This window comes from Lathyrus oleraceus, chromosome 1, assembly GCF_024323335.1.
Source record: "Lathyrus oleraceus cultivar Zhongwan6 chromosome 1, CAAS_Psat_ZW6_1.0, whole genome shotgun sequence".
Classification (NCBI taxonomy): Eukaryota; Viridiplantae; Streptophyta; class Magnoliopsida; order Fabales; family Fabaceae; genus Lathyrus; species Lathyrus oleraceus.
The window spans coordinates 236,178,610-236,201,694 of NC_066579.1; the positions used below are offsets into that span (position 1 = coordinate 236,178,610).

The following is a 23,085-nucleotide window of genomic DNA, read 5'->3' on the forward strand; positions in this document are numbered from 1 at the left end:
TGTGCCATCTACACCGGCCGGGTTCCCGTGGGGAATGCCCGCCAATTTCATGCCAGAGGGTTTCGCTCCTACTCTTGCTTCTTTGCTGGCATCTAGCCCGATCCTTTCAGTGCCACCTCCCGTTGTGCACACATTACCAAGAGTTGAAGATACCATCTACCATTCTGAACCATCTAAAGGTCCAAATGTTTATGAGAAGACGGATGATATGAAAGACCAATTCCTTGAGCTTCGCAAGGAACTGAAAACTCTGAGGGGGAAAGACCTTTTTGGTAAAAGTGTCGTTGAGTTGTGCCTTGTACCCAACGTGAAAATCCCTATTAAATTCAAATTACCTGACTTTGAGAAGTATAAGGGAAACACATGGCCTCTCAGCCATCTTGTGATGTATGCTCTCAAGATGTCGACGCAAGCTGACAATGACCAATTGCTCATCCACTATTTTCAGGACAGTCTGTCCGATGCCGTTCTCCGGTGGTAGATGGGTCTGGAAAGTTCAAACATCCTCTCTTTCAACGATATTGGCGAGGCCTTCGTCAAGCAGTATAAGTATAATGTGGATATGGCTCCTTATAGGGACCAGCTGAGGGCAATGTCCCAGAAAGAGAAAGAGACCTTCAAAGAATACGCCCAGAGGTGGCGCGAGTTGGCAGCTCAGATAGTACCACCCCTTGAGGAGAAAGAGATGACTAAGATCTTTTTGAAGACCTTGAGTTCATTTTACTATGAGAAAATGATAGCCAGTGCTCCCTCAGACTTCACCGAGATGGTGAATATGGGAATGAGACTGGTAGAGGGGGTCCGTGAAGGACGTTTAACTAGAGATGAAGGCTCTTCAGCAAAGAGATATGGAAGCCTTGCAAAGAAGAAGGAGGGAGAGGCACATGCCGTGTATTCCCATATTAAGAGAAGACCCTCTGTGAAGAGGAAGATTTCCCGCCCCAATAACAACCAACATCAGGTGGCTCACATAGCACCTGTTTTCAGAGAAGCCCAACAATATCAACAACAACAATCTCAGCATTATCAGCAACAATAGCAGCGTCCATAACAACAGGCTTACCAGCCTCGAAAAAATATCAACAATACCAACACCAACTATGAGAGGAAGAGGGTCACCTTTGATCCAATTCCGATGACTTATGCTAAACTTTATCCATCTTTGATTGATAGAAAGTTAATCACTCCACGAGACCCTCCTGCTGTACCTGCTAACCCCCAATGGTGGTACAAGCCTGAGCTTCATTGCGTATATCATTCCGGTGCTCCCGGACATGACGTGGAGAATTGTTATCCCTTGAAGACCAACGTGCAAGACATTGTGAGAAGTGGGATTTTGTTTTTCGAGGACGTAGGTCCGAATGTGAAGAAGAACCCATTGCCCGAGCATGGGAAATCTGTCAATATGGTCCAGGGCTGTCCTGGCAAGTATAAAGTCAAATACGTCAGTCATATCCGACAATCTCTGGTTGAGATGTATCGTCTGCTATGTGATTATAGCTATTATGAGCATGACCACGATAGATGTCGAGTCTGTTCTGTTAATCGGAGAGGTTGTCACCAGGTGCGCAAGGATGTTTAGGAAATGCTGGATGAGGGAGTCATTGAGATCCTTCAAAACAGAAATGTTGATGAAGATGCTGTCGAAGTCAATGTAATTTCTCCGGTATTTCGGATACCTGAGCCTGTTGTCATCAAGTATGATGGTACCAAGCAAAAGGTTTCTCTTGCTATGACTATTAAGCCGGCCGGTCCTATACCATACTCTTCCGAGAAGGCAGTTCCCTATCGCTACAATGATGTAGCATTGGAAAATGGGAAAGAGGTACCCTTGCCCTCTTCGTCTGTTAATATTGCCGACGTCAGCGGCCTGACCCGCAGCGATCGTGTTTTTTCGGCTCCGTTGAAGCCGCAAGCTGACGCTCGAAGGAATGACAATGCTGATTATGCTGAAAGCCCGATGGGGAATACTGTGAATGCTTCGAATCCGACACTTGTTGCTAAATCTACCTCTACATTAAGAACTCCTGCTTCTGCTGGCCTGAGTGGCAACGCGAAAAAAGACTGTGATGAGATGCTAAGGCTCATCAAGAGAAGTGAGTACAACGTGGTAGATCAGCTTCTACAAACGCCATCCAAAATCTCTGTTTTATTATTGCTGATGAATTCAGAACCACACCGAGAAGCTCTACAGAAGGTGTTGGATGTGGCGTACATGGACCACGACGTCACGATAGAGCAATTTGATAGTATTGTTGCAAACATCACCGCTTGTAACAATTTGAGTTTTTGTGATGCTGATCTCCCCGATGAGGGAAGAGACCACAACTTGGCATTACACATATCCATGAGCTGCAAGGAGGATGCCATGTCCAATGTGCTGGTGGACACTCGGTCATCATTGAATGTATTGCCAAAGTCCACTCTTACGAAGTTATCATATTAGGGGCCTCCCATGAGGCAGAGTGGAGTAGTCGTGAAGGCTTTCGATGGGTCTCGCAAAACTGTGATTGGTGAGGTTGATCTCCCAGTTAAAATCGGACCAAGTGATTTCCAGATTACCTTCCAGGTTATAGACATTCACCCATCGTATAGCTGTCTCCTAGGCAGACCATGGATTCACGAGGCTGGCACCGTGACAGCCACCTTACACCAGAAATTGAAATTTGTAAAGAATAAGAAGCTGGTAGTGGTAGGGGGAGAAAAGGCTCTCCTGGTTAGCCATTTGTATTCCTTCTCTTATATAGATGTTGAGGATGAAGTTGGAACTCCCTTCCAAGCTTTATCTATTGCTGAACCTATTAAGAAGGGAACTCTTTCATTTGCTTCCTATAAAGATGCAAAGTTGGCCATTGAGCATGGTGCAACTGCTGGTTTGGGACAAATGATTGAGTTGGAAGACAATAAATCCCGGGCTGGAATAGGCTATTCTTCTGGGGTCTTCAACAAACAAGGTTTGTTCAAAAGTGGAGGTTTCATCCACACGGGTCAAGATGAAGAGGCTGCAGCCATTCTGGAAGAAGACGAAGAGGATTCAGGAAATTTCATCATCCCTGGAGGGATCTGCAATAATTGGGTCGCTGTTGATATTCCGACAATTATCCATAAGTCAAAGTAATGTTCATTGTGTTAAAAAACCCTTCTCCCATGCCAAAAGGAGAAGTGATGACATTGTTGGCGCATAAATACAATGATATTTTCATTCAATAAACTCATGTTAAATGTTTGTTTTTCCAATTATTTTCCCTTTTCGCTTTTGCATGAAATTGGTGATCACATAAAACCCTAAATAAGAATAAAATCAATCTTTTCATCTGCATAATGATTTGCCTTGTTTGAATTCTAAAATCTTTTCATATCCAAAACCATTATGCAGGTTGATCAAACCCATTGAACATAATGATCCAACACCATCTCCCAACTTTGAATTCCCTGTATTTGAGGCAGAAGAAGATGATGTTGAAGAGATTCCTGATGAGATTACCCGTTTACTTGAGCATGAAGAGAAGATCATACAGCCGCATCTTGAGAATCTGGAAACAATCAACTTGGGGTCTGAAGATTGTGTGCGAGAAGTAAAGATTGGGGCACTCCTGGAAGAATCTGTTAAGAAGGGGTTGATTGAATTGCTACGAGAATATGCCGACGTCTTTGCCTGGTCATATGAAGACATGCCTGGTCTAGATATAGATATTGTGCAACATTTCCTACCTTTGAAGCCTGAGTGCGTGCCTGTGAAGCAGAAGCTCAGAAGAACTCATCCCGATATGGTAGTGAAGATCAAGGAAGAAGTTCAGAAGCAAATTGATGCGGGGTTTCTGGTGACTTCTACGTATCCTCAATGGGTGGCCAATATTGTGCCCGTGCCTAAGAAAGATGGAAAAGTCCGAATGTGTGTGGACTATAGAGACTTGAATAAAGCTAGTCAGAAAGATGATTTCCCTCTACCACATATTGATATGTTGGTAGACAATACATCTAAATTCAATGGCACCCGAGGATATGGAGAAGACAACATTCATCACACCTTGGGGAACATTCTGTTATCGAGTGATGCCCTTCGGTTTGAAGAACGCCAGAGCCACGTATCAACGAGCTATGAGTACCTTGTTTCATGATATGATGCATAAGGAGATCGAGGTATATGATTGCAAAGTCAAGAATGGAAGTTGAGCATGTAGAGCACTTGTTGAAGCTCTTTCAGCGTTTGAGGAAGTATAAGCTTCGTCCGAATCCCAACAAGTGTACATTTGGAGTCCGTTCCGGCAAGCTATTGGGCTTCATCGTTAGTGAAAGAGGTATTGAGGTTGGTCCTGCAAAGGTCAAAGCAATACAAGAGATGCCTGCACCCAAAACTGAGAAGCAAGTCCGAGGTTTTCTTGGCCGCTTGATTATATTTCCAGGTTCATATCCCACATGACTGCCACATGCGCACCAATATTCAAGCCCCTTCGGAAAGATCAGTCTCATGATTGGACCGAGGATTTCCAAAAGGCTTTTGACAACATTAAAGAGTATTTGTCTGAACCTCCAATTCTGTCTCCACCTGTGGAAGGGAGACCATTGATTATGTATCTGACAGTTTTTGAAGACTCAATGGGTTGTGTCCTTGGTCAGCAAGATGAATCTGGGAAGAAAGAATATGCTATCTACTACTTGAGTAAGAAGTTCACTGATTGTGAGTCTCGATACTCAATGCTTGAGAAGACATGTTGTGCTTTGGTTTGGGCTGCTAAGCGCTTACGCCAATATATGTTGAATCATACGAGTTGGTTGATATCCAAAATGGACCCAATCAAGTATATCTTTGAGAAGCCTGCTTTAACTGGGAGGATTGCCCGTTGGCAGATGTTGTATCTGAGTATGATATTGAGTATCGGGCGTAGAAGGCCATTAAAGGTAGTATTTTGGCAGACCATTTGGCAATCAACCGATCGAGGATTATCAGTCAGTTCAGTATGACTTCCCGGATGAGGAGATTCTGTATTTGAAAATGAAAGATTGCGATGAGCCTACGCTCGATGAAGGGCCAGAACCTGGTTCCAGATGGAGTATGGTGTTTGATGGCGCTGTAAATCAATATGGAAATGGTATTGGGGCAGTGATTATTACCCCTCAGGGCACACATTTTCCGTTTACAGCAAGGCTAACTTTCAAATGCACGAATAATATGGATGAATATGAGGCCTGTATCATGGGATTGGAAGAATGTATTGATCTTAGGATCAAACATCTTGATGTGTATGGTGATTCGGCCCTCGTTGTTAATCAGATTAAGGGTGAGTGGGAAACGAATCAGTCTGACCTCATTCCATACAGAGATTACGCGAGGAGGATTTCGATGTTCTTTACTGAGGTCGACTTCCATCATATTCCTCGAGAAGAGAATCGGATGGCAGACGCTCTCGCTACACTTGCTTCGATGATTGTGGTAAGACTTTGGAATGAAGTTCCCAATATCACTGTGATGCGCTTGGACAGACCAGCTCATGTATTTGCAGAGAAGGAGGTGCAAGATGATAAGCCGTGGTATTATGATATTAAGTGTTTCCTTCAGAGCCAGATTTACCTGCCTGGGGCATCTGTGAAAGATAGGAGGACTTTGAGGAAATTGTCAGGCAGTTTCTACCTCAATGGCGATGTGCTTTACAAGAGAAATTTTGATATGGTGTTGCTCAGATGCGTGGATAGACACGAAGCAGACCTGTTGATGATTGAGGTCCATGAGGGTCATTTGGTACTCATTCCAATGGACATGCCATGGCTAGAAAGATGTTGAGAGTAGGCTACTATTGGCTGACAATGGAGTCTGACTGCTGCAAATACGTGAAGAAATGCCATTAGTGTCAGATTTATGCGGATAAGATTCATATTCCTCCGACACTTCTGAATGTGATTTCATCACCATGGCCTTTTTCTATGTGGGGAATTGACATGATTGGCATGATAGAGCCAAAAGCGTCCAACGGTCACAAATTCATTCTCGTAGCAATTGATTACTTTACCAAATGGGTTGAAGCGGCATCATATGCGAACGTGACCAGGCAGGTGGTCGTGAAATTTATCAAGAATCAACTCATATGCCGGTATGGTGTGCCAGATAAGATCATTACTGATAATGGATCTAATTTGAACAACAAGATGATGAAAGAGCTGTGTAGCGAGTTCAAGATTGTGCATCATAATTCTTCTCCTTACATACCCAAGATGAATGGGGTCGTTGAAGCTACTAATAAGAATATCAAGAAGATTATCCAGAAGATGGTTGTTACGTATAAAGATTGGCATGAGATGCTGCCATTTGCTTTGCATGGATATCGTACGTCTGTCCGCACTTCAACAGGGGCGACCCCTTTTTCTCTTGTTTACAGCATGGAGGTTGTACTCCCAGTAGAGGTGGAGATCCCATCAATGAGAGTCTTGATGGAAGCCAAGTTGACTGATGCTGAATCGGTTCAGAGTCGTTATGACCAGCTGAATTTGATTGAAGAGAAGAGATTGAATGCCATGTGCCACGGTCAATTATATCAGCAAAGGATGAAGAAAGCCTTTGATAAGAAGGTCAAGCCTCGTGTGTTCCGAGAGGGTGACCTTGTGCTCAAGAAAGTCTTGTCTTTCGCGCCCGATTCCAGGGCAAGTGGACTCCAAACTATGAAGGTCCATATGTTGTCAAGAGAGCCTTTTCAGGCGGTGCTTTGATACTTACAACTATGGATGGGGAGGATTTCACTCGTCCTGTGAATTCAGATGCAGTCAAGAAATACTTTGCCTAAAGAAAAAAACAGAATAGCTCGCTAGGTTGAAAACCCGAAAGGGCGGCTTAGGCAAAAATGAGCCTCTCGGTGGATTGAAAACCCAAAAGGGCGATCCAGGCAAAAGTTAGAGACATAAAAAAATAATGGATATGTATCCCGCTAGATTGAGTACCTCACCCTGGGGAAATCTTAGCAAAAAATAGGGATTTGGCAAGTAACTGTATCCTGACAAGACTTTGTTCTAAAAACCGTCATCCGTCAGAGATTCTCGCTCAGTCATCATCAACCGAAGCTTCAAATACATCGGATTCAGAGTTGGTGGAGAAATGGTCATTATGTTCAATCTAGCCCTTTCCCAATATATATTACCAATTTCAAATTTGTAAAGATCCATGGAGTCTTGCCATTTGCAGACTACCATTCCATCAAATAAATTTTTAGCCTTTATCCAATTATTTGCACTCTTATTTGTTTCTATTCAACAAATGTTTTGCATGTTTTAATTGAGAAATATCATTGTTTTTAAATAATTAAACTTTTCATAACTAGTTCTTAAACAAAGTGAACATTCACAATGATGAAAGGATACTGGGATGTCTTCAGCGCTCTCCCAAGGATGGTAGGATTCTCGACAGGGTAAGACATTTGTTCATATTCCTGGCATGTTTGTATCCTCTTCCTCCGGAGCCTTTTGTGGTTTCCTCTCCCGAGCAGAGTGTGTGTTAAAGATATGCAGCTCCCTTTCCTCCTCAGCAGATGTGATCTTGGGTGGGGATAATATTTGGTTGACCCTTGGAAGCTTCTGATTGATGGTTGTATCCCCACGAAGATCCATCATCCCCTTTGATAATTTCCCCGACGGAGTGGCTTCCCCAGTAGAACTTATCTGTGCCATGATCCTGTTCCCGATTGGATTGGTTGTTGTTCATTCCCCTGCAAAAGTCTTTGTTTCCTGGTACCCCTGATCCCCAGCGGATGGGATGTTCTCCACTAAGCTTGGCTTTCTCTCTTGAGATGTAGTACCAGATGTTTGTTCAAATAATCAGTGGACTTGTTTGCGTTAGATATGTCTGTTCTATCAGCATTCATCATACATAAACCATGCATATATGCATATTCTTTTTTAACATTCAGATATTCATGTTGCATCCTTTGCCATATATCTTTGTTTGTTATCCCCGACTTGCTGGTAATATATTCCACCAAGCAGGTTGTTTGTATCTGATCTCTCCATGAAGAGTCATCCCCATAAGTAGAAAATGTTTATCCTTTCTTCCATATTCCCCACTGAGTTATGTCTTCGTGGATGATGGTTGTTTCTGTTTCCTCCCAACACATATATTGGGATGGAATTCCCCATTGAGTTATATCCTCATGGGGACAAGTCTTGTTTCATCATGCCTCTCTGGTTTGATCCCAGATTGGCTTCTTGTGTCCGCTTCCCGCGCTTCCCCATAGTTTAGATGAATAGTTGCTCATTAACCAGTAATTATCCATCTTTTCCCCGACGGAGTCTGTGGCCTTCTACCCTCATATCGGTAGTTATAAGTCCCATTTCTTTGGTTTTCTACCCTCATACCGGTAGTTGTAAACCCTATTTTTGTCCCCTTGGCAGAGTTAGCCTTTTATTCATCCTAACCAATGACGGTTACTTTTCCGTGGTTTTCTACCCAGTATTTTGTAGATGTAATCCCCTCCTTGACGACTATCATTATCCAATATTCGGTATTGATAGTCCTTCACCCTTTTTGAGTTTGTCTCTCGGATCATTGTCTTTGTCAATGTATCCCCGGCGAGTTATCTTCCATTTGTTGTTTATCGGTAATGATCGGTCATCATTTTATACCTAGTTTTTGGTATTCCCGATGTCCTTTCTATTCGGTCGATTTATCCTTTAATAACCCAGTAACCGGTTGTGGATAATATTCCATGAGAGTATGTTATCTATGTTCTGACGGTAATAGATAATATATCTCATGCACTCTTCGGTCGAAGTCCTTGTTCTTCCCCAGTCGAGTAAGATTCGTACCCCTTTTTGCGGAGTCGAATGCCCATTTTGTTATCGAGTTTGCTTTTTAGCCCTCTTTTGGATGATGAGTTTCTTGGGAATATTCCCCAATTTATGCCCTGGTCGGTCACCTATTATATGCCCAGTAACCGGTATCCCTGGTGTTCCTTCCTCTCTGCTCCCTATTATGACTTTTGCCCCCGTGGAGTCAGATTTTCCTGAGTTGAAATATACCTTTTAGGTTTTCCTCAGATGATTCTGGATGTTTGATATCTCTCACCCTTATGCCGGTCTTAGATGTTCATTCTCCCCGAGCATGTTGTTCGCTCACCCTTATACCGGTGTTTTGATCACATGTCTCCTTGAGCTTATTACCCAGTAACCGGTAATACCTCATCCTGTTGCTTCCCCCAGAGGAATCCTGTTTGGATGTTCCCCAACGAGGTCCTTTAGTGGATTCTCCCATCTGAGTCCGGATTTTCATCCGGAGTATCCTTTGTGGATAATTTCGCTGTATTGGCATATTCCCCAATACATGCGCCTTTGAGTCAGCTCAGGTCTCTCCATCGATTTATTCTTTTGGGATTCTTCTCCCCAAGTTCTAAGTCGTGACCTGCTCACGCAATTTACCTTTTTTCTATCCCTATAAGAGTCCCAGAGTCTCTATCCCATTGAGTGTGTTACTCATATGGATTGACAGTTTCTCCTGACTTCTTTTCTCTTTGTGGGCACATATTCCCCCCACGAAGTATTACCCTTTTGCATACATACATCCGCATCATGAGGTCTCGTAGGGACCAAAATTCGTCTCTTTGTTATTATTTAAGCCCATTCTACCTCGTCGAGACGAAGATTTTAACCTTCATATCTCCGGCTAGAATGACCTTAAATAAGGGCATCTGTAAGACCCCAATTTTGGCCCTAAGATCCCTCATGGCATCATAACATTGCATTTGCAAAGCCTTAAGGATCATGAGCATCTGAGTTCCCTTTGCCTTTGGGTGGGACCTCTTGCGAGTGGTTTGAGATCACCAAGCATGCTTGAATTGTATATCATTGCTTTTCTCATTTTATTTATTAACCAAAAACACAAAAATATGTCACTAACATCTTTTGTTTGCAGCTTGAGCAATCATAAGGTCTAGAAGCTTATAGGAGATCCTATGTGCAATGATAAGGCCAAGAGAAGATGAAAGCAAGCATGGCAATGGTTCCCAAAGCTCTCATCCATAAAATATGCCTCCCTAGTATCTCAATTCATCATTTTGATCAAAGCAAGTCAAGGGGTTTGAGGTTTGTCTCCCAAGGAAACCCTAGTACATCTGATCATCAACAATGCCTTGCTCATGAAGCAACCTCAACCCATGGTAAAATACAATTAAGGGAAGTTCTTTAATAAATTATTTCATGCATATTTGAACTTATTTGAGTGCCCTCAATCATCAATTCATCAAGATTTGAGGCATGGACTTGAGAAGTTGATCAGCCAATTCATCTGACTATTTTGAAATGCACTAAGACCTAACTTTTGATGTGTTGGTCAAATGGATATGATACCAAGAGAAACAAATGTTATTAAGGACAATATGAACAACTTTCATGTTCATCAAAAATTGATTTGAGGCTTGGAAGATCATCATCCATTCCAAGACATTATAGGTCATTTTGACTGAAACCCTAATCTTAGGTCAACTTCCCAAGAACAGAACTCATTCATTTTTTATGATTTTAAGGTGGAACCAAATTATTTGGAAAGCCTATTATGTCTACTTCAAATGTTATGTTGAGAAAAATTTCAAAATCTCAAAAGAAATACATGTGATAATGCAAAACGTTATAGGTCATTTTGGACCAAAGTCATTGAAATGGAAAAAAGTCCAACTTCAAGTGCCCATAACTTCTTCATCAAAAATCCAAATGATGCAAAATTTAAGTCCAAATTGATTGTATTTAAAAGATATACAACGTTGATGTTGGAGGTTTTTCCATTTGGAGCTTGCATCATCAAAACAGAAGGGCTTGAAGTTGGTTCATTTTGACAAAATTCTCAAAAGCATATTTTATGCATTGAACTTCATGGCCTGTTTTCATAAATTTCCACACTCCAAATGAGTTTTTGTTCAACATAACTTTTGTTCCTTATGTCAAGACCTTTCCAACCATTACCCACATGCCTATGTTTGGATTTTTCAAAGGGGACTTTCGAAGACTTGAAGTTTCATGACCAATTATGCATTTCATGATAAATCTCCACGCACACGCCATTGCAACTCAGAGCGCACGTCCATTTCAATTTGGTATGATATCAGCTTGCATTTGCACTTGATTTTGGGCCTCACATGCGCCTGTACAGGCCCATGCATGGAGGACCCAACTTCATGCACACACGAGTTCTTCACTTGCGTGCATCCATCTCAGCTATAAATACATGCCTTGCCTCATTCAAATATCATCCTTGAATCAACCTGAAGCTCTGCAGAAATTATTCCAAGCCATACTTAAAGGAATTTTCACTTTCTTCTTAAAAATTCAGATATGAATTTCAACTACCTTGGTTGATTTCCAGACCTATAATTCCTTGACCTCATCTCCTCTCCATCTCCAGAGCAAGCTGCAAGCAAGAGTGTTGAAGGATCGTGCTCCATAGATCTGCATTTAGAAGGTTGATGTTCAAACTTTTTTCCATCGAAACTCCCTAATTATTGCTTGTTCCTTGTGTCTCTATGCTTGGCTGAAGTCCTCTCAACAGAGGCAACTTGTTTGTGACCTTAATTTTGCAAATCCATGAAGTTCAGTATGAACACCATGATTTTCTCTCTCAGATTTCTCGCTCTATGAGGATCTAGAGGAGAAACCAATGGTACAGGGGTGATGTACATCACCCCAGCTTTCCAATAATATGAGGATCGTCCCTTTTGGTTAAGATTTTATGACCTGCAACTTTGGCCGGAAAATGCAAGCTCACCGGAGAAGACGGTGGCGCTGGCCACCGTCTCATTGCCAGATCAATCCTGAGCCGTTGGATGCATTTTCCACTTTATATCATAGCCTTTAGATCTATTGACTTTATTTAATTCCTTGTGTTTCTCATTGACCTGGGACTATGGTGCACGCGCAGCTCATGACCATTAGATCCTCCACGTCAATTAATGAGGATCCATCCAACGCCTCTCCTTTTTTGCTATTTTCTTATTTCTGATTTTATTTTCTTTATTTCCTTTTATTTCAAAAATTCATATCTCTTTTATTATTGGTCCAAAAAATATGGGACCAATTGCATTATTTCTCTTTTTAATTCTAGTTTCTAAAAATGATTTTTTATATTTTTTATTTTATCATTTGATATTTTTTGTGAATTTTCTCTTTTTCTGGTTATTTTTAATTTATTTTAAATAGTTTTTGATATCCAAAAAATACAAAAATATTTTCTCAACCTCTTTGAATGATGATAGATCTATGAAAAATATTCTCATCAATTTATTAATTGATTTGAGATTTTAGTTCAATTAGGTTATTTTTCTTCATTTTTAATTGATAAAAAATAGTTTCTGACTTTTAAAAATGCTGATTTTTTTGTCAAACTCTGTTTGACCTTGTTGAACTTAGGATAATTCACTTGGACTTTTTAAAGTTGATTTGAAGTGAATTTGAAGTTTGACCTTTCTTTAATATTTTAATTCAAGTTTATTTTTAAATATTAAAAATGCCAAAAATATTTTGTTTATTTCTTGACTTCCAATCTTCATCTCATTTCTGATTTTTGTGGTTTGACCTTGATCTCCCCTATCTTTGGTCAACATTTATGGATTGGTACATTCCTTATCATTTGATGCATTTTATTTTCTTCTTTTCCATTATCCATCTTCTTCTTTTTCTTCTTCTTCTTCTCCTTCTTTTCTATTTGATCAATGAGTTAAAGGTTGATAAGTTAGCATTGATTAGGGAGGTTTAATCTTCCTTGATTCAAATCTAATTCATCTTGATCAAATGATCAAGTGAATGACTTTGCATTAAGGATAGATTGCTTCTTAAATCATGCAAAGGACTTAAACCAATACAAGATCATTCCTCTTCCTCTTTTTGGCATGGCAAGTTGCTGGAACTTGGTTCACTAATCAAGACTTCTAACTTGTGTTGTTGCCTACATTATTATTGATCGGTCTCATATAGGTGTGACTTCTACATAAGTCCAATTACGATTGCTTAACATAGCGCTAAATTTGCCTTATGGCACACTAACTACTAACATTAACCATTAACAATTAACATTTACTTTTCGCCCCTTTACTTTTATGCAATTTATTATTCTTGTACATATTATTCATTTGCTTTTTTTTCCTTTTGCTCACTTGAGAACATGTTTATGTTAATGCAATTTGCCTTTTGCTCACTTGAGCATATATTTGTGTTTATATCATTGTGCTTGTGTTTTGTTTTGATTGTTGTGGACCAAATGCAAAGAAATGGACAAAATGGACTTAGACTTTAGGACTTTCCCTATGCAAATTTGGAGTCAAAGAGCAACTAGGCATTGGGCCTTTAGAGTGCTATAAAAGTCAAAGAGCAACTAGGCATTGGGCCTTTAGAATGCTATAAATATGGAAGAGAACTTTGAAAGGACCAATCTCTAAAACTCCTTCTTGTTCATTCTTGATTGTTTGATGGAACTTTTTAATGTGTGTGTTCTTGTGCTAGGGATTCCAACATTGAGTCTAAGTGAGAAACCATTGCCATGAGCTTCTAAGAGAGAGAGATCTAAGAGCCATTGAGGATCTTTCCAAGAGCTAAATTGATTGTTGATTGCTTGAGCTTACTATTATTTTGCTTGCACATTCCAAAGGATGGGAGCTACTTGGGTCATCAATATGATCTCAAGAGAGGAACTCCATTTGTGGTCTTGTTCTCTTATCCCTTATCTCTTGTATGATTAGGACTTTAGCCATTCTTCTTCTTCCCTCCACTCTAACCCAAGCCAAAACTTTTGTGCAAACATTTAACACTTCTTTTTCAAACATTAGAAACCTAAGCGTTATGCTTTTCATTTTCAAGCTTACTTTTCATAACACTTATTTTGAATTGATCTTCTAAGACAACTTTGACCATATTTTGTACATACTTTTCATTGGTAAATATAACCCACTCATATGTCTTTTTGTGGTTTCAATGGCCACTTTCTTAAGCAAATTTTTCATAACCTTTAGCTATTAGGTTTGAGTTATCCTTGAGGTAGATGTAATACTCACCTATATCCTTAGTGATGGACAATGAGTCTTCCATGCTTATTATAGGGTTAACCCCTCACTAGCATGTTGAAGCTATCCTCACATGGTGGATTTGTGGTTTTAGGTTGAGTTTTCTCCCTTGGATAACAAAAGACCTTAAGGCTTTTGGACCAATCAATTCACCAACTCATTTTTTTGAGATTTTTACCCCGAACTACGAGGTTTTGATCCTAATCTTTTTTAAGATGGTACGTAGGCAATGGGTTTATCCATCCAAACACAAAATGTAAATAACTTGTATATTCTCTTCTCATCTCTTTAATCATGTTTGCACAAATAAACTTTCACAAAATACCAACCTTACAACAAGTGTGAAAAGGGCTCCCTAGGAGTACCTAGGATGTTTTGGGTGCTTAAAACCTTCCCATTACATAACCAACCCCCTTACCCAGATCTCTGACATTTTTACTAGTTTTTGATTTGATAAAACTTTTAGGTTTTTGTTTGCTTTCTAACCATTCCTTTGGATAAATAGAAGTGCGGTGGCGACTCGACTTGTATGGTTTACCTTGGATTTAATCAATATCTCTAATGGTAACGAATACCCCACTACAGGTGGCAACTCTGTTTTTGTGTGTGTGTTTCTCCTAGATGCGACAACTGGCAACTTTGCTAGGGAATCCCTAAGCAAGTCAGTCCTAGCTCTTGTTTGTTTGCTTTTTCATTGGGTGTTGTTTGTCTATTGCTCTGTTTCTATTACTCTTTTTATTTGTTTGCATGCATTTTCATCTGGATGATTGGTTTTATCATTCTGTGTTGTTGTTTCTTTGGAGGGTGGGTGTTACATTGTGGTAAAAGACCCACTACCCAGGACAATGTACACATAGGATTAGAGTGGATACTCATGTCAACTTTAGTGGCCCTTGACATGTATGAGAATGCATGAGATACCACACCCAGATGAGGTTTTCTTGAGAATGCTTTTATCCTTCACCCTTTGTGCATAAGACAAGGTGTTGTTTATTGAGGACTCACGACTCGGGTGGCCATTAGGAACATTTGTTTCTGTCCAAGACTAGAACCTACCTATGAGTTGGGGTGGGGTTTACAAGAAAACAAGCTTTCATCATACCTGGTTTTCTCAGAATCAAAAATAACGTCGAACCTTTGATCCTGTTACATTTGACCCGGTTCTGTTGTCAGCACAACAGTTGCTCAGTTTTATGGAATACTTGATCCCATTGCATTCATAAGCATTTGTTGACCTTATTTTGACATGCATGTTCTTTTATTTCTAGGTTTTCTAGTCTTTGAGTCTTGTTGTTAAGCCATCTTCGAAGATGAACACTGTTAAGAAGGTCAACTACATATACAACATCATCTACAAGTTCCCAAGCCCAGTTCTAGATGATCTTCTCAAGCTAGCTAAGAGGTTTTTCCCTAACAATCTTGATGTCTTCAGAAAAGGATTATGGAAGGATTTTGGGTTACCTGGAAGCTTCTCTTAATGAATACCAGAGGGATGCCATTCATACTTTGCTACATGGTATGCCATTCATACTTTGCTACAGTTTTATGATCGCACTCTGAGATATTTCATTTTCCTGGATTATCTGCTAGCACCTACTTTGGAATAGTACTCCAGTATCTTGGATATCCCTATATTGCATCAAGTACCTTTTCATGCTTACATGAAGAAACCTGATTCTACTCAGGTTGTTGCTGCTCTTTATTTGAGCGAATCTATTGTGAAGGCTAACTTTAAGAAGAAGGGAAGTGTCTATGGTTATCATTTTAGTTTTTTGTTGAAAGAAGTTGGTGGTATGGATGACAAGGAAGATTGGAAAGCTTTCAATGCTGTTCTAGCTTGTTGTATCTATGGGATGGTGTTGTTTCTTAATAAAGTGAAGTTCATTGATGAGAATATTGTTGATATATTTATTCAAAGGAATCCTATGCCAACTCTCCTAGGAGATGTTTATCATTCCATACATTCTAGGAGTTATAAAGGGAAAGATGGCGTCGTTCATTGTTATGCGCCACTGTTATACCATTGGTTTAGAAGTCATATCCATTACCAAGGTGCTTTTATGGATACCCAAGACACCTTGAAGTGGTCCCAAAGGCTGATGGGACTCACCTCTAAGGACATTAACTGGTACAAGCATAGTTTGAGTGAACTGGAAAATAAAGAAGTGATCTTTATCTGTGGGAAGTTTCCCAATGTGCCTCTCATGGGGATGAGGGGTGGCATTAATTACAACCCAACTCTTTCTCGAAGACAATTAGGGTATACTTTGAAAGATGCCCCTGAGGATAGAGATGTGCAAGAATCCTTATTTTATGATGTACCTGATAGTACTTGATGGATGGAAAGAGCTGCCAAAGCATGGGGGAGCATTAATCTGAAAGGAGGGACATATTTTGGGAAGAAAGATTACGTAGTCTATTCACCTTATATTAAGTGGATTGAGGAGAGGAACAAATATTGTCACTAGCCTTTTGCTCTGGAGGCTCCTTTATATCCACAAGAGCCTGATTATCCAGATGTTGTACCTAAGGGATCATATGACCAGATTAAAGCTCAGAATCTCCTACTACTTGCAAAGAATGAAAGTTAGGGGTAAAGCTTCTTGTGGCCAGTCAAGGGAAAGCTCAATTGTCTCACAAGCTTAAGAAGGTTCAAAGAGAAATGAATGGGATTGTGAAAGTTAAGAAGAGATCGAGGTTTGAAGATGATCGAGGAAGCACATTTGTTTCTGTTGAAGTTCATAAGAAGGTCCTTGAAGAAGCTGAGGAGAAGATCAAGTGAAAGCGTCGAGCTTATGAATTTCTTAAAGCATCCATAGCCAAGATGGAGAAAAGATACAGAGCCAAGATTGAAGAGTTAGAGAAGCGACTCTGAACTAAAGATGTCCAGTTTGAAGAGAACACTCATAGTCTAGGGGTGGAAACTCAACTCAAAGGAAGTAACTTTAAGTTGGGAAAATTTGTAGAAGAAGTTGCAAGTCTCAAGGTTCAGTTGGAAGGAAAAGATGATGATCAAATTCTGCTTCCAGAATGCAATGAGTTTGAGAAGTTCATTGAGCAATGTCAATACTTGGATGGCATGATCTTCTGAAAGGATATGGTTATTTAAGGTCTTGTTCTAAGGCGTGATCAAGAGGGAACAAGGAAGTTGTTCAAGGAGTCCAAGAGGTGGAGTTTGAAGTATTTCAAGAATGGAGGGACGTTGACCTATGTAGAGTGGGAAGATTAGATTTTGTCTTATATTTTTCATGTGGTGATCACCATCAGGGTGATTGACGGTGTCTTTTTATTTTGTATTGTTGCCTTTGGTTAGTTATTTCTTTTGTGCGAATTGCTTGTATTACAATTTATTTCGATTTAATGAGTATGATGGTCAGTTTATCAATGTTCACTATTTATATTCTTTTCTCTCACAATTTATTTCTATTTATATTTGAACATGTCATTGCATACATTGCATGCATTCACACATTCATATCCCATGTATAACAGGTTTTTTGTCTGGTCTTCTTATCTTCATTCTACTTTTCTTAGCAGGGATGGTAAATCCAACTTTCCACCGGTATTCCAATAGAAGCAACCAACATCACCAGATGGAGCAGATTCAGGCTGATCTTGCAGATATGAGAACTCAGGTAGGCACCAGAATGGCGCAATTTATGGAGGTTATCACCAACTTGGCTCGTGGTCAAGAGGACCCGAGGGCTCTTGTTGAGAGACCTCGAGTGGTTCAGAATGAGAATGAACATCCTGAGTTTATATTTTAAGATATTTATATGGGGAAACCTAGTCCCAATGCCACTATGAATTTCCCTTATCAACATGCCAATGGTTATCAGAATGTCATTCGTAACCAGGGTTTGCATGGCAACCAAGGCCTTTTTCCACAACCTCCACCATATAATCATGGACCACATCTCATTACTGAAGAGATGCCAGGACATCCAAATGTGAGAGGGAATCCTCAAGTACAAGAATTGGAGATGGATCATAATGAAGACATGTACTCTATGCACAACAATGATTTGGGTTTTCCTGTTGAAGATAGGAAGTAACACATGCTGGAAAAGAGATTGAAAGTAGTAGAAGGCCAAGGAGTTTTGGGGATGAATGTTAATGACCTGGGGCTGGTAGCAGAAGTGGGAGTTCCACCAAAATTCAAAGTTCCTATTCTTGACAAGTACAACGGAACAACTTGTCCTAAAACTCATGTGAAAGCTTACTACTATAAGATGTCTATGTATTCGAAAGATGAAAGGTTGTTGATGCATTTCTTCCAAGACAACTTATTGGGGCGTCCCTAGAGTGGTATATGCATTTGGAAAGATCCTATATCTGGAACTAAATTGATTTGGTCGAGGAATTTATGAGGCGTTGTCAATACAACATCAACATGGCTCCTAATAGGACCCAGCTGCAAAGTCTGGACCCAGGGCCCAAATGAGTATTTCAAAGAGTACGCCCATAAATGGCATGAATTAGCTGCTCGGGTTCAACCTCCGATGATGGAAAGGGAACTCGTTGATATGTTCATGGGCACTCTGCAAGGTCCATATTATGATAGAATGGTGGGGAGTACCTCCGTTGGGTTTTCTGAATTAGTAATGTCGGGAGAAAGAATTGAAGTTGGTCTTAAGATGAGCAAAATCCAGTCTACTAATGCTGGTAGTTCTACAGGAAGAAGTGCTAAGAAACCGTTCGGTGGGTATCCCAAGAAGAAAGAGGGTGAATCTAGTGCTATGTATTCTCAAAGGGGTCAAGAAAGAACTCAACAATAACAACAAGTGAATGTTGTAACTATACCGGTTCCTGCAGCTCCTCAACCACAACAACCCCAGTATCAGCAGCAACAGAATACTCCTCGGTGTAACTACAATCAGCAGAGATAACCCATACCTAAGAAGGTGTTTGATCCGATTCCTATGTTTTATTCTCAAGTGCTCCAGCATCTACTTCAACTCGAGTTGGTTAACCTGAGGAATATGCCAGCTCCTCCTAAGAGGCTTCTTATAAATTAAAATCCAAATGCTCGATGTGAATTTCATTCCGCTGGTATAGGTCATGATGTGGAAAATTGTTTGGCGCTTAAGTATGTAGTACACAATTTTTTGGATTCAAAGGCCATCCAGTTCACCCCAGATAATTGACCCAATGTTATCCAGAATCTGATGCCTGCTCATAATCAACCAGCTGTTAATGCTATTGAAAATGATGAAAGTTAGAATTTGATAATGGATATGAATTTGGTGACTACCCCGTTGCCATTTGTTAAAGAGTATTTGTTTAAGAATGATGTTTATCCTGGTTGTTTTCCCGAATGCTGTAAATACAAGAATCAATCGGAAGGTTGTGATGATCTGAAAGCAGAAATTCAAAATTTGATTACTGAAGGTTTTCTACAGTTTGATAGAATTTTGAAAGATAAGAAGATTGAGGAGACAAATCTTATTGTGGTCTCTATCCCATATACTCTAATTAATATTCCAGCTCTAGCTAGACCAACTCCCTTGACTATTACTTTGCCTGGTCCAATTCCCTACTCCAATGAGAAGGTTGTACCGTGGCATTATGGTTCTGATGTTTACTATCATGGGGTAAAGCAAGAGGAGAAGCCTTCTGAAGAGAAGTCATTTGTGGATGACAGTTTGAATGTTGATAATCTTGCTGGTATGTGTATAATTACAAGAAGTGGTTGGGTATTCCCTTCACCAAGTACTCAAGATAATGTTGATGCATTGGCGAAAGCTAAGGGTAAACAATTGATGGAAGATAACCAGGAACCTGTGCATATTAATGTTCCTGAGTGAGGTGTAGTGCCCAGTGCTTCCTCCTCCTAGGAAGTTGAAGAGTTGTTGAGGATAATCAGAAAGAGAGACTACAAAGTGGTGGTTCAATTATGTCAAACATCGTCCAAGATTTTGATTTTGTCTTTGCTATTATGTTCTGAGACCCATATAAATGCTCCCATGAAGTTGTTGAGTTCTACTTTTGTTCCTTAGAACATTACTATTAATCAGTTAAAAGGGGTTGTGGCTAGCATATCAGAAGATAATGGTATGGACTTCACAAATTTCAATCTCCTACCCGAAGGACGAAACCATAATAAAGATCTACACATTTCAATGGAATGTAAAGGTACTACTTTATCCTGTGTGCTGGTGGACACTGGTTCATCTCTGAATGTGCTACCCAAGTCAGCCTTGGTGAAGATAAATTATGCGGGTGGGGTTTTTTCCTACAAGTCATATTTAACTTCAAAAGGCCATATCTCTCAAACCATTTGGCCAAATTTGGTGGGGTTTTTTCCTACAAGTCATATTTAACCTCCTCTTTCCAAAAATGTGACCTTCATGCACCAAAACATTACCAATCAAAACGGCATTTTTGAACCTACTTGAATTAATTTTAAGTGTGGTGCAAAAGTGAAATTTTGATTTAACCACTTTTAAACACTTTGGCCAATTGGAAATGTTCAGAAATGTCATTTTGGTCATGCTTGTAAGCCCAAATTCGTGCACCAGCCACTACACCTCCACATGTGAACCAAAACCACCATTTAGCAAAAACTTACCATTAATCAAATTGTGTTTAGCTCTTACTAATGCAACCTTAAACATAAGTATTTAAGCACATTTTCTGCACAATTAAACCACAGAATATTTCATTTTCTCTCAAATCACCATTTTCTCATTTTTGCATTTTCTAACCAAACTTCCAAAGAACTCGAGCAACCCTTTGTGGTTTCATCACCTGACCATCATTGTGAGCCATTTCCAAGCATCAATCACCAACTGGAACAGCATTCTCGATTCTGATTTTCCAAGCTCCAACAATGGCAGATTCCGATTTGGACCTCTTCAAGCATCACTGAGCTAAATTGCTTCAAGTATCCATCATTCCAAACCACAAGGAGCACCTGTTTCAAGCCAAAGCACTCAAACATCACTGTTTTCACAAATTTCTTCAAGAACAAGTAAATATTCGAATCTCATATTTCATTAAACTTTGCCATGCTTTAGTTAGATCTTAGATTGCTGATTCCATTGAACTTTATATTGCATGAAATGGTTGAGTATTCACTGATTTCTATGGATTTAAAGTTTACTACATGAACATGTTCTTGCATGCTGCTCTCCTGTTAGGTCGATTTAGTTCAAATGCTTGCTGGATTTATGATGTATGTTGATTACTGATTCTATTGGTATGGCTAATTTCGAATTCTGGGCGATTTAATTTTTCATGATTGAATGAACAAGATGATGTTGGTACTGTATGCGCAAACCCTAAAATTTCCCAGAACCATTGAAATGCGTTTGGTTGCTGTCCCGTGTTTCTGCATGAGAAATTTCAATGTGCTATTGCCATGTTCCTATTGCTGCTTGACACATCACCGGGTGCTACGCACCGTTTCATTTAAGTGAACCAACAATTACAAAAATGCCATCCACGGTTTATTTAATCCATTTAAAATCAATTCATTTCAATTTTTTATTTCATTTTGGTTCATCATCTTCTAAAATTCATAACATCATCACCTTTGATCCAAATTTCATGGAAATTTTTGCATTATGCTCTGCTTGATATCTAGTTTTTTATCATGATTTTTGCTGATTTTTTGGATGATCGAATTTTTAATGATGCTAGGGTTTGTGACATGCATGCATATTTTGTACATTTTGCCAAATCATTTATGAAATAGTGATGCATTATCCAATGGCCCTGAATTGTTTTGTGCTCAAACTAGACACACTCATGGTGATTTTGATATAGAGTTTGTGAATTTATCTTATCTGGTCATTGAGTTATGAATTTTTGAATTAGGGTGTGACAATTTGTGTCACACCATTGATATGCAATTTCATGATTTTCTTTACCATGCCTCTTGACCTCCAATTGATGTGAATTTTTGCATGAACCTACTCTTGTATGTCTAGTTTATGTGTGAATTTTCTTGGAATTATTTGTGGCATTTTCTAATTGTTTGAGATTTTCTCCCCTGTTTGACCAAAATGTTGACTTTTGTGATACATGTTGCCATTTCCTTTGTGAAATTCTCATACTTTATTAGATGAACTTGAAATTTGACATGTGATTAGTAGACATCCTAAGCTTTGTCATGGTGTTGATCCCATTCATTTATCATTTGTTATCACTGACTTATGAATTTTTCAAGTTGATACATGTTTGGTTGACTTCTTTGAGCATGCTTAAAATTACTTTGACTTTCTGATTTTCATTGACTATCTTCCCATGATCCAATTGAGCTGAAATTTGATATGCGTGTCATGTTATGGATTATGATTGATCATGAATTATGTGATGATTTTTGGAATTGATTATGATTGGTTTTGAGCTAAGTCTTGCTGTTGACCTCTATGAGCTTTCATTTGCCATGTTTTGACTTCTTTTGCTTATGAAATCATGATGATGAATGATATGAATGTGGGACCAATTGAGTTTGCTTCTTGATTGTTTAAACTTGATTTTGGTTGACTTTCATTTGCTGTTTTGACTTTCTCATCCTCTTTTGACCCTAGGCTTGTCCTAGTGGTCTCATTGCTTATGTTTGAGCTCATTGTTTCAGGTTAAGCAACAATTGCCTCAAAGAAATTTATACAACTTGGTTGAGCTTGATTTGTTTATCATGAGCTAACCTCTTTGTTTTGTAGGTGGCTTGACTCATATGATTTGAGTCTTGTGCTTTGCACATTCATCTGATTATGTTGACTGTTAATTCTATTCTCATTTTGCTTTGACTTTTGAACTGTGTACTGATTCTGTTTGACTATTTCAGGTACCATTAGTTGCTTAGTTCTTTGAACTTGCTTTGCTTTGCTTTATAGCAATTTGCATTGAGGTATAATCCCTTTTCTTCATGTAGTCTGGAAGACCTGGCCTGTTACTTGGCCAGGCAACTGTCTGAAGTCCTCCTTAAGAGGCAATGCTTGTGTGTGTTTACTTTTGTCCCAAGCAGGAAAAGTCCTTTTAATAAGGCAATTGGTAGATCAAAGAGATAAGCAATCTATCTCCTACTATTCTGTGAGTCTTCTCTTTGCTCCCATTACATGGT

At 39.5% G+C, this 23,085-nt stretch overlaps 1 protein-coding gene across 1 annotated transcript; it reads left to right on the plus strand.

Moving 5' to 3' along the window:
- Window positions 1-18,073: 18,073 nt before the first annotated feature.
- Window positions 18,074-18,793, plus strand: LOC127101400 (uncharacterized). Its single transcript, XM_051038811.1, has 2 exons — window positions 18,074-18,273; window positions 18,430-18,793. The coding sequence occupies exons 1-2, from the start codon at window positions 18,074-18,076 to the stop codon at window positions 18,791-18,793; spliced, it is 564 nt and encodes a 187-aa protein (XP_050894768.1).
- Window positions 18,794-23,085: the final 4,292 nt, after the last annotated feature.

Excerpts from the sequence above, each read along its gene's own strand:
- LOC127101400 (XM_051038811.1), top strand. The coding sequence starts at position 18,074 with ATGCTGGAAAAGAGATTGAAAGTAGTAGAAGGCCAAGGAGTTTTGGGG. Across the intron at positions 18,274-18,429 it reads ATGTATTCGAAAGATGAAAG|CTGCAAAGTCTGGACCCAGG; the intron begins GTTGTTGATGCA and ends AATAGGACCCAG.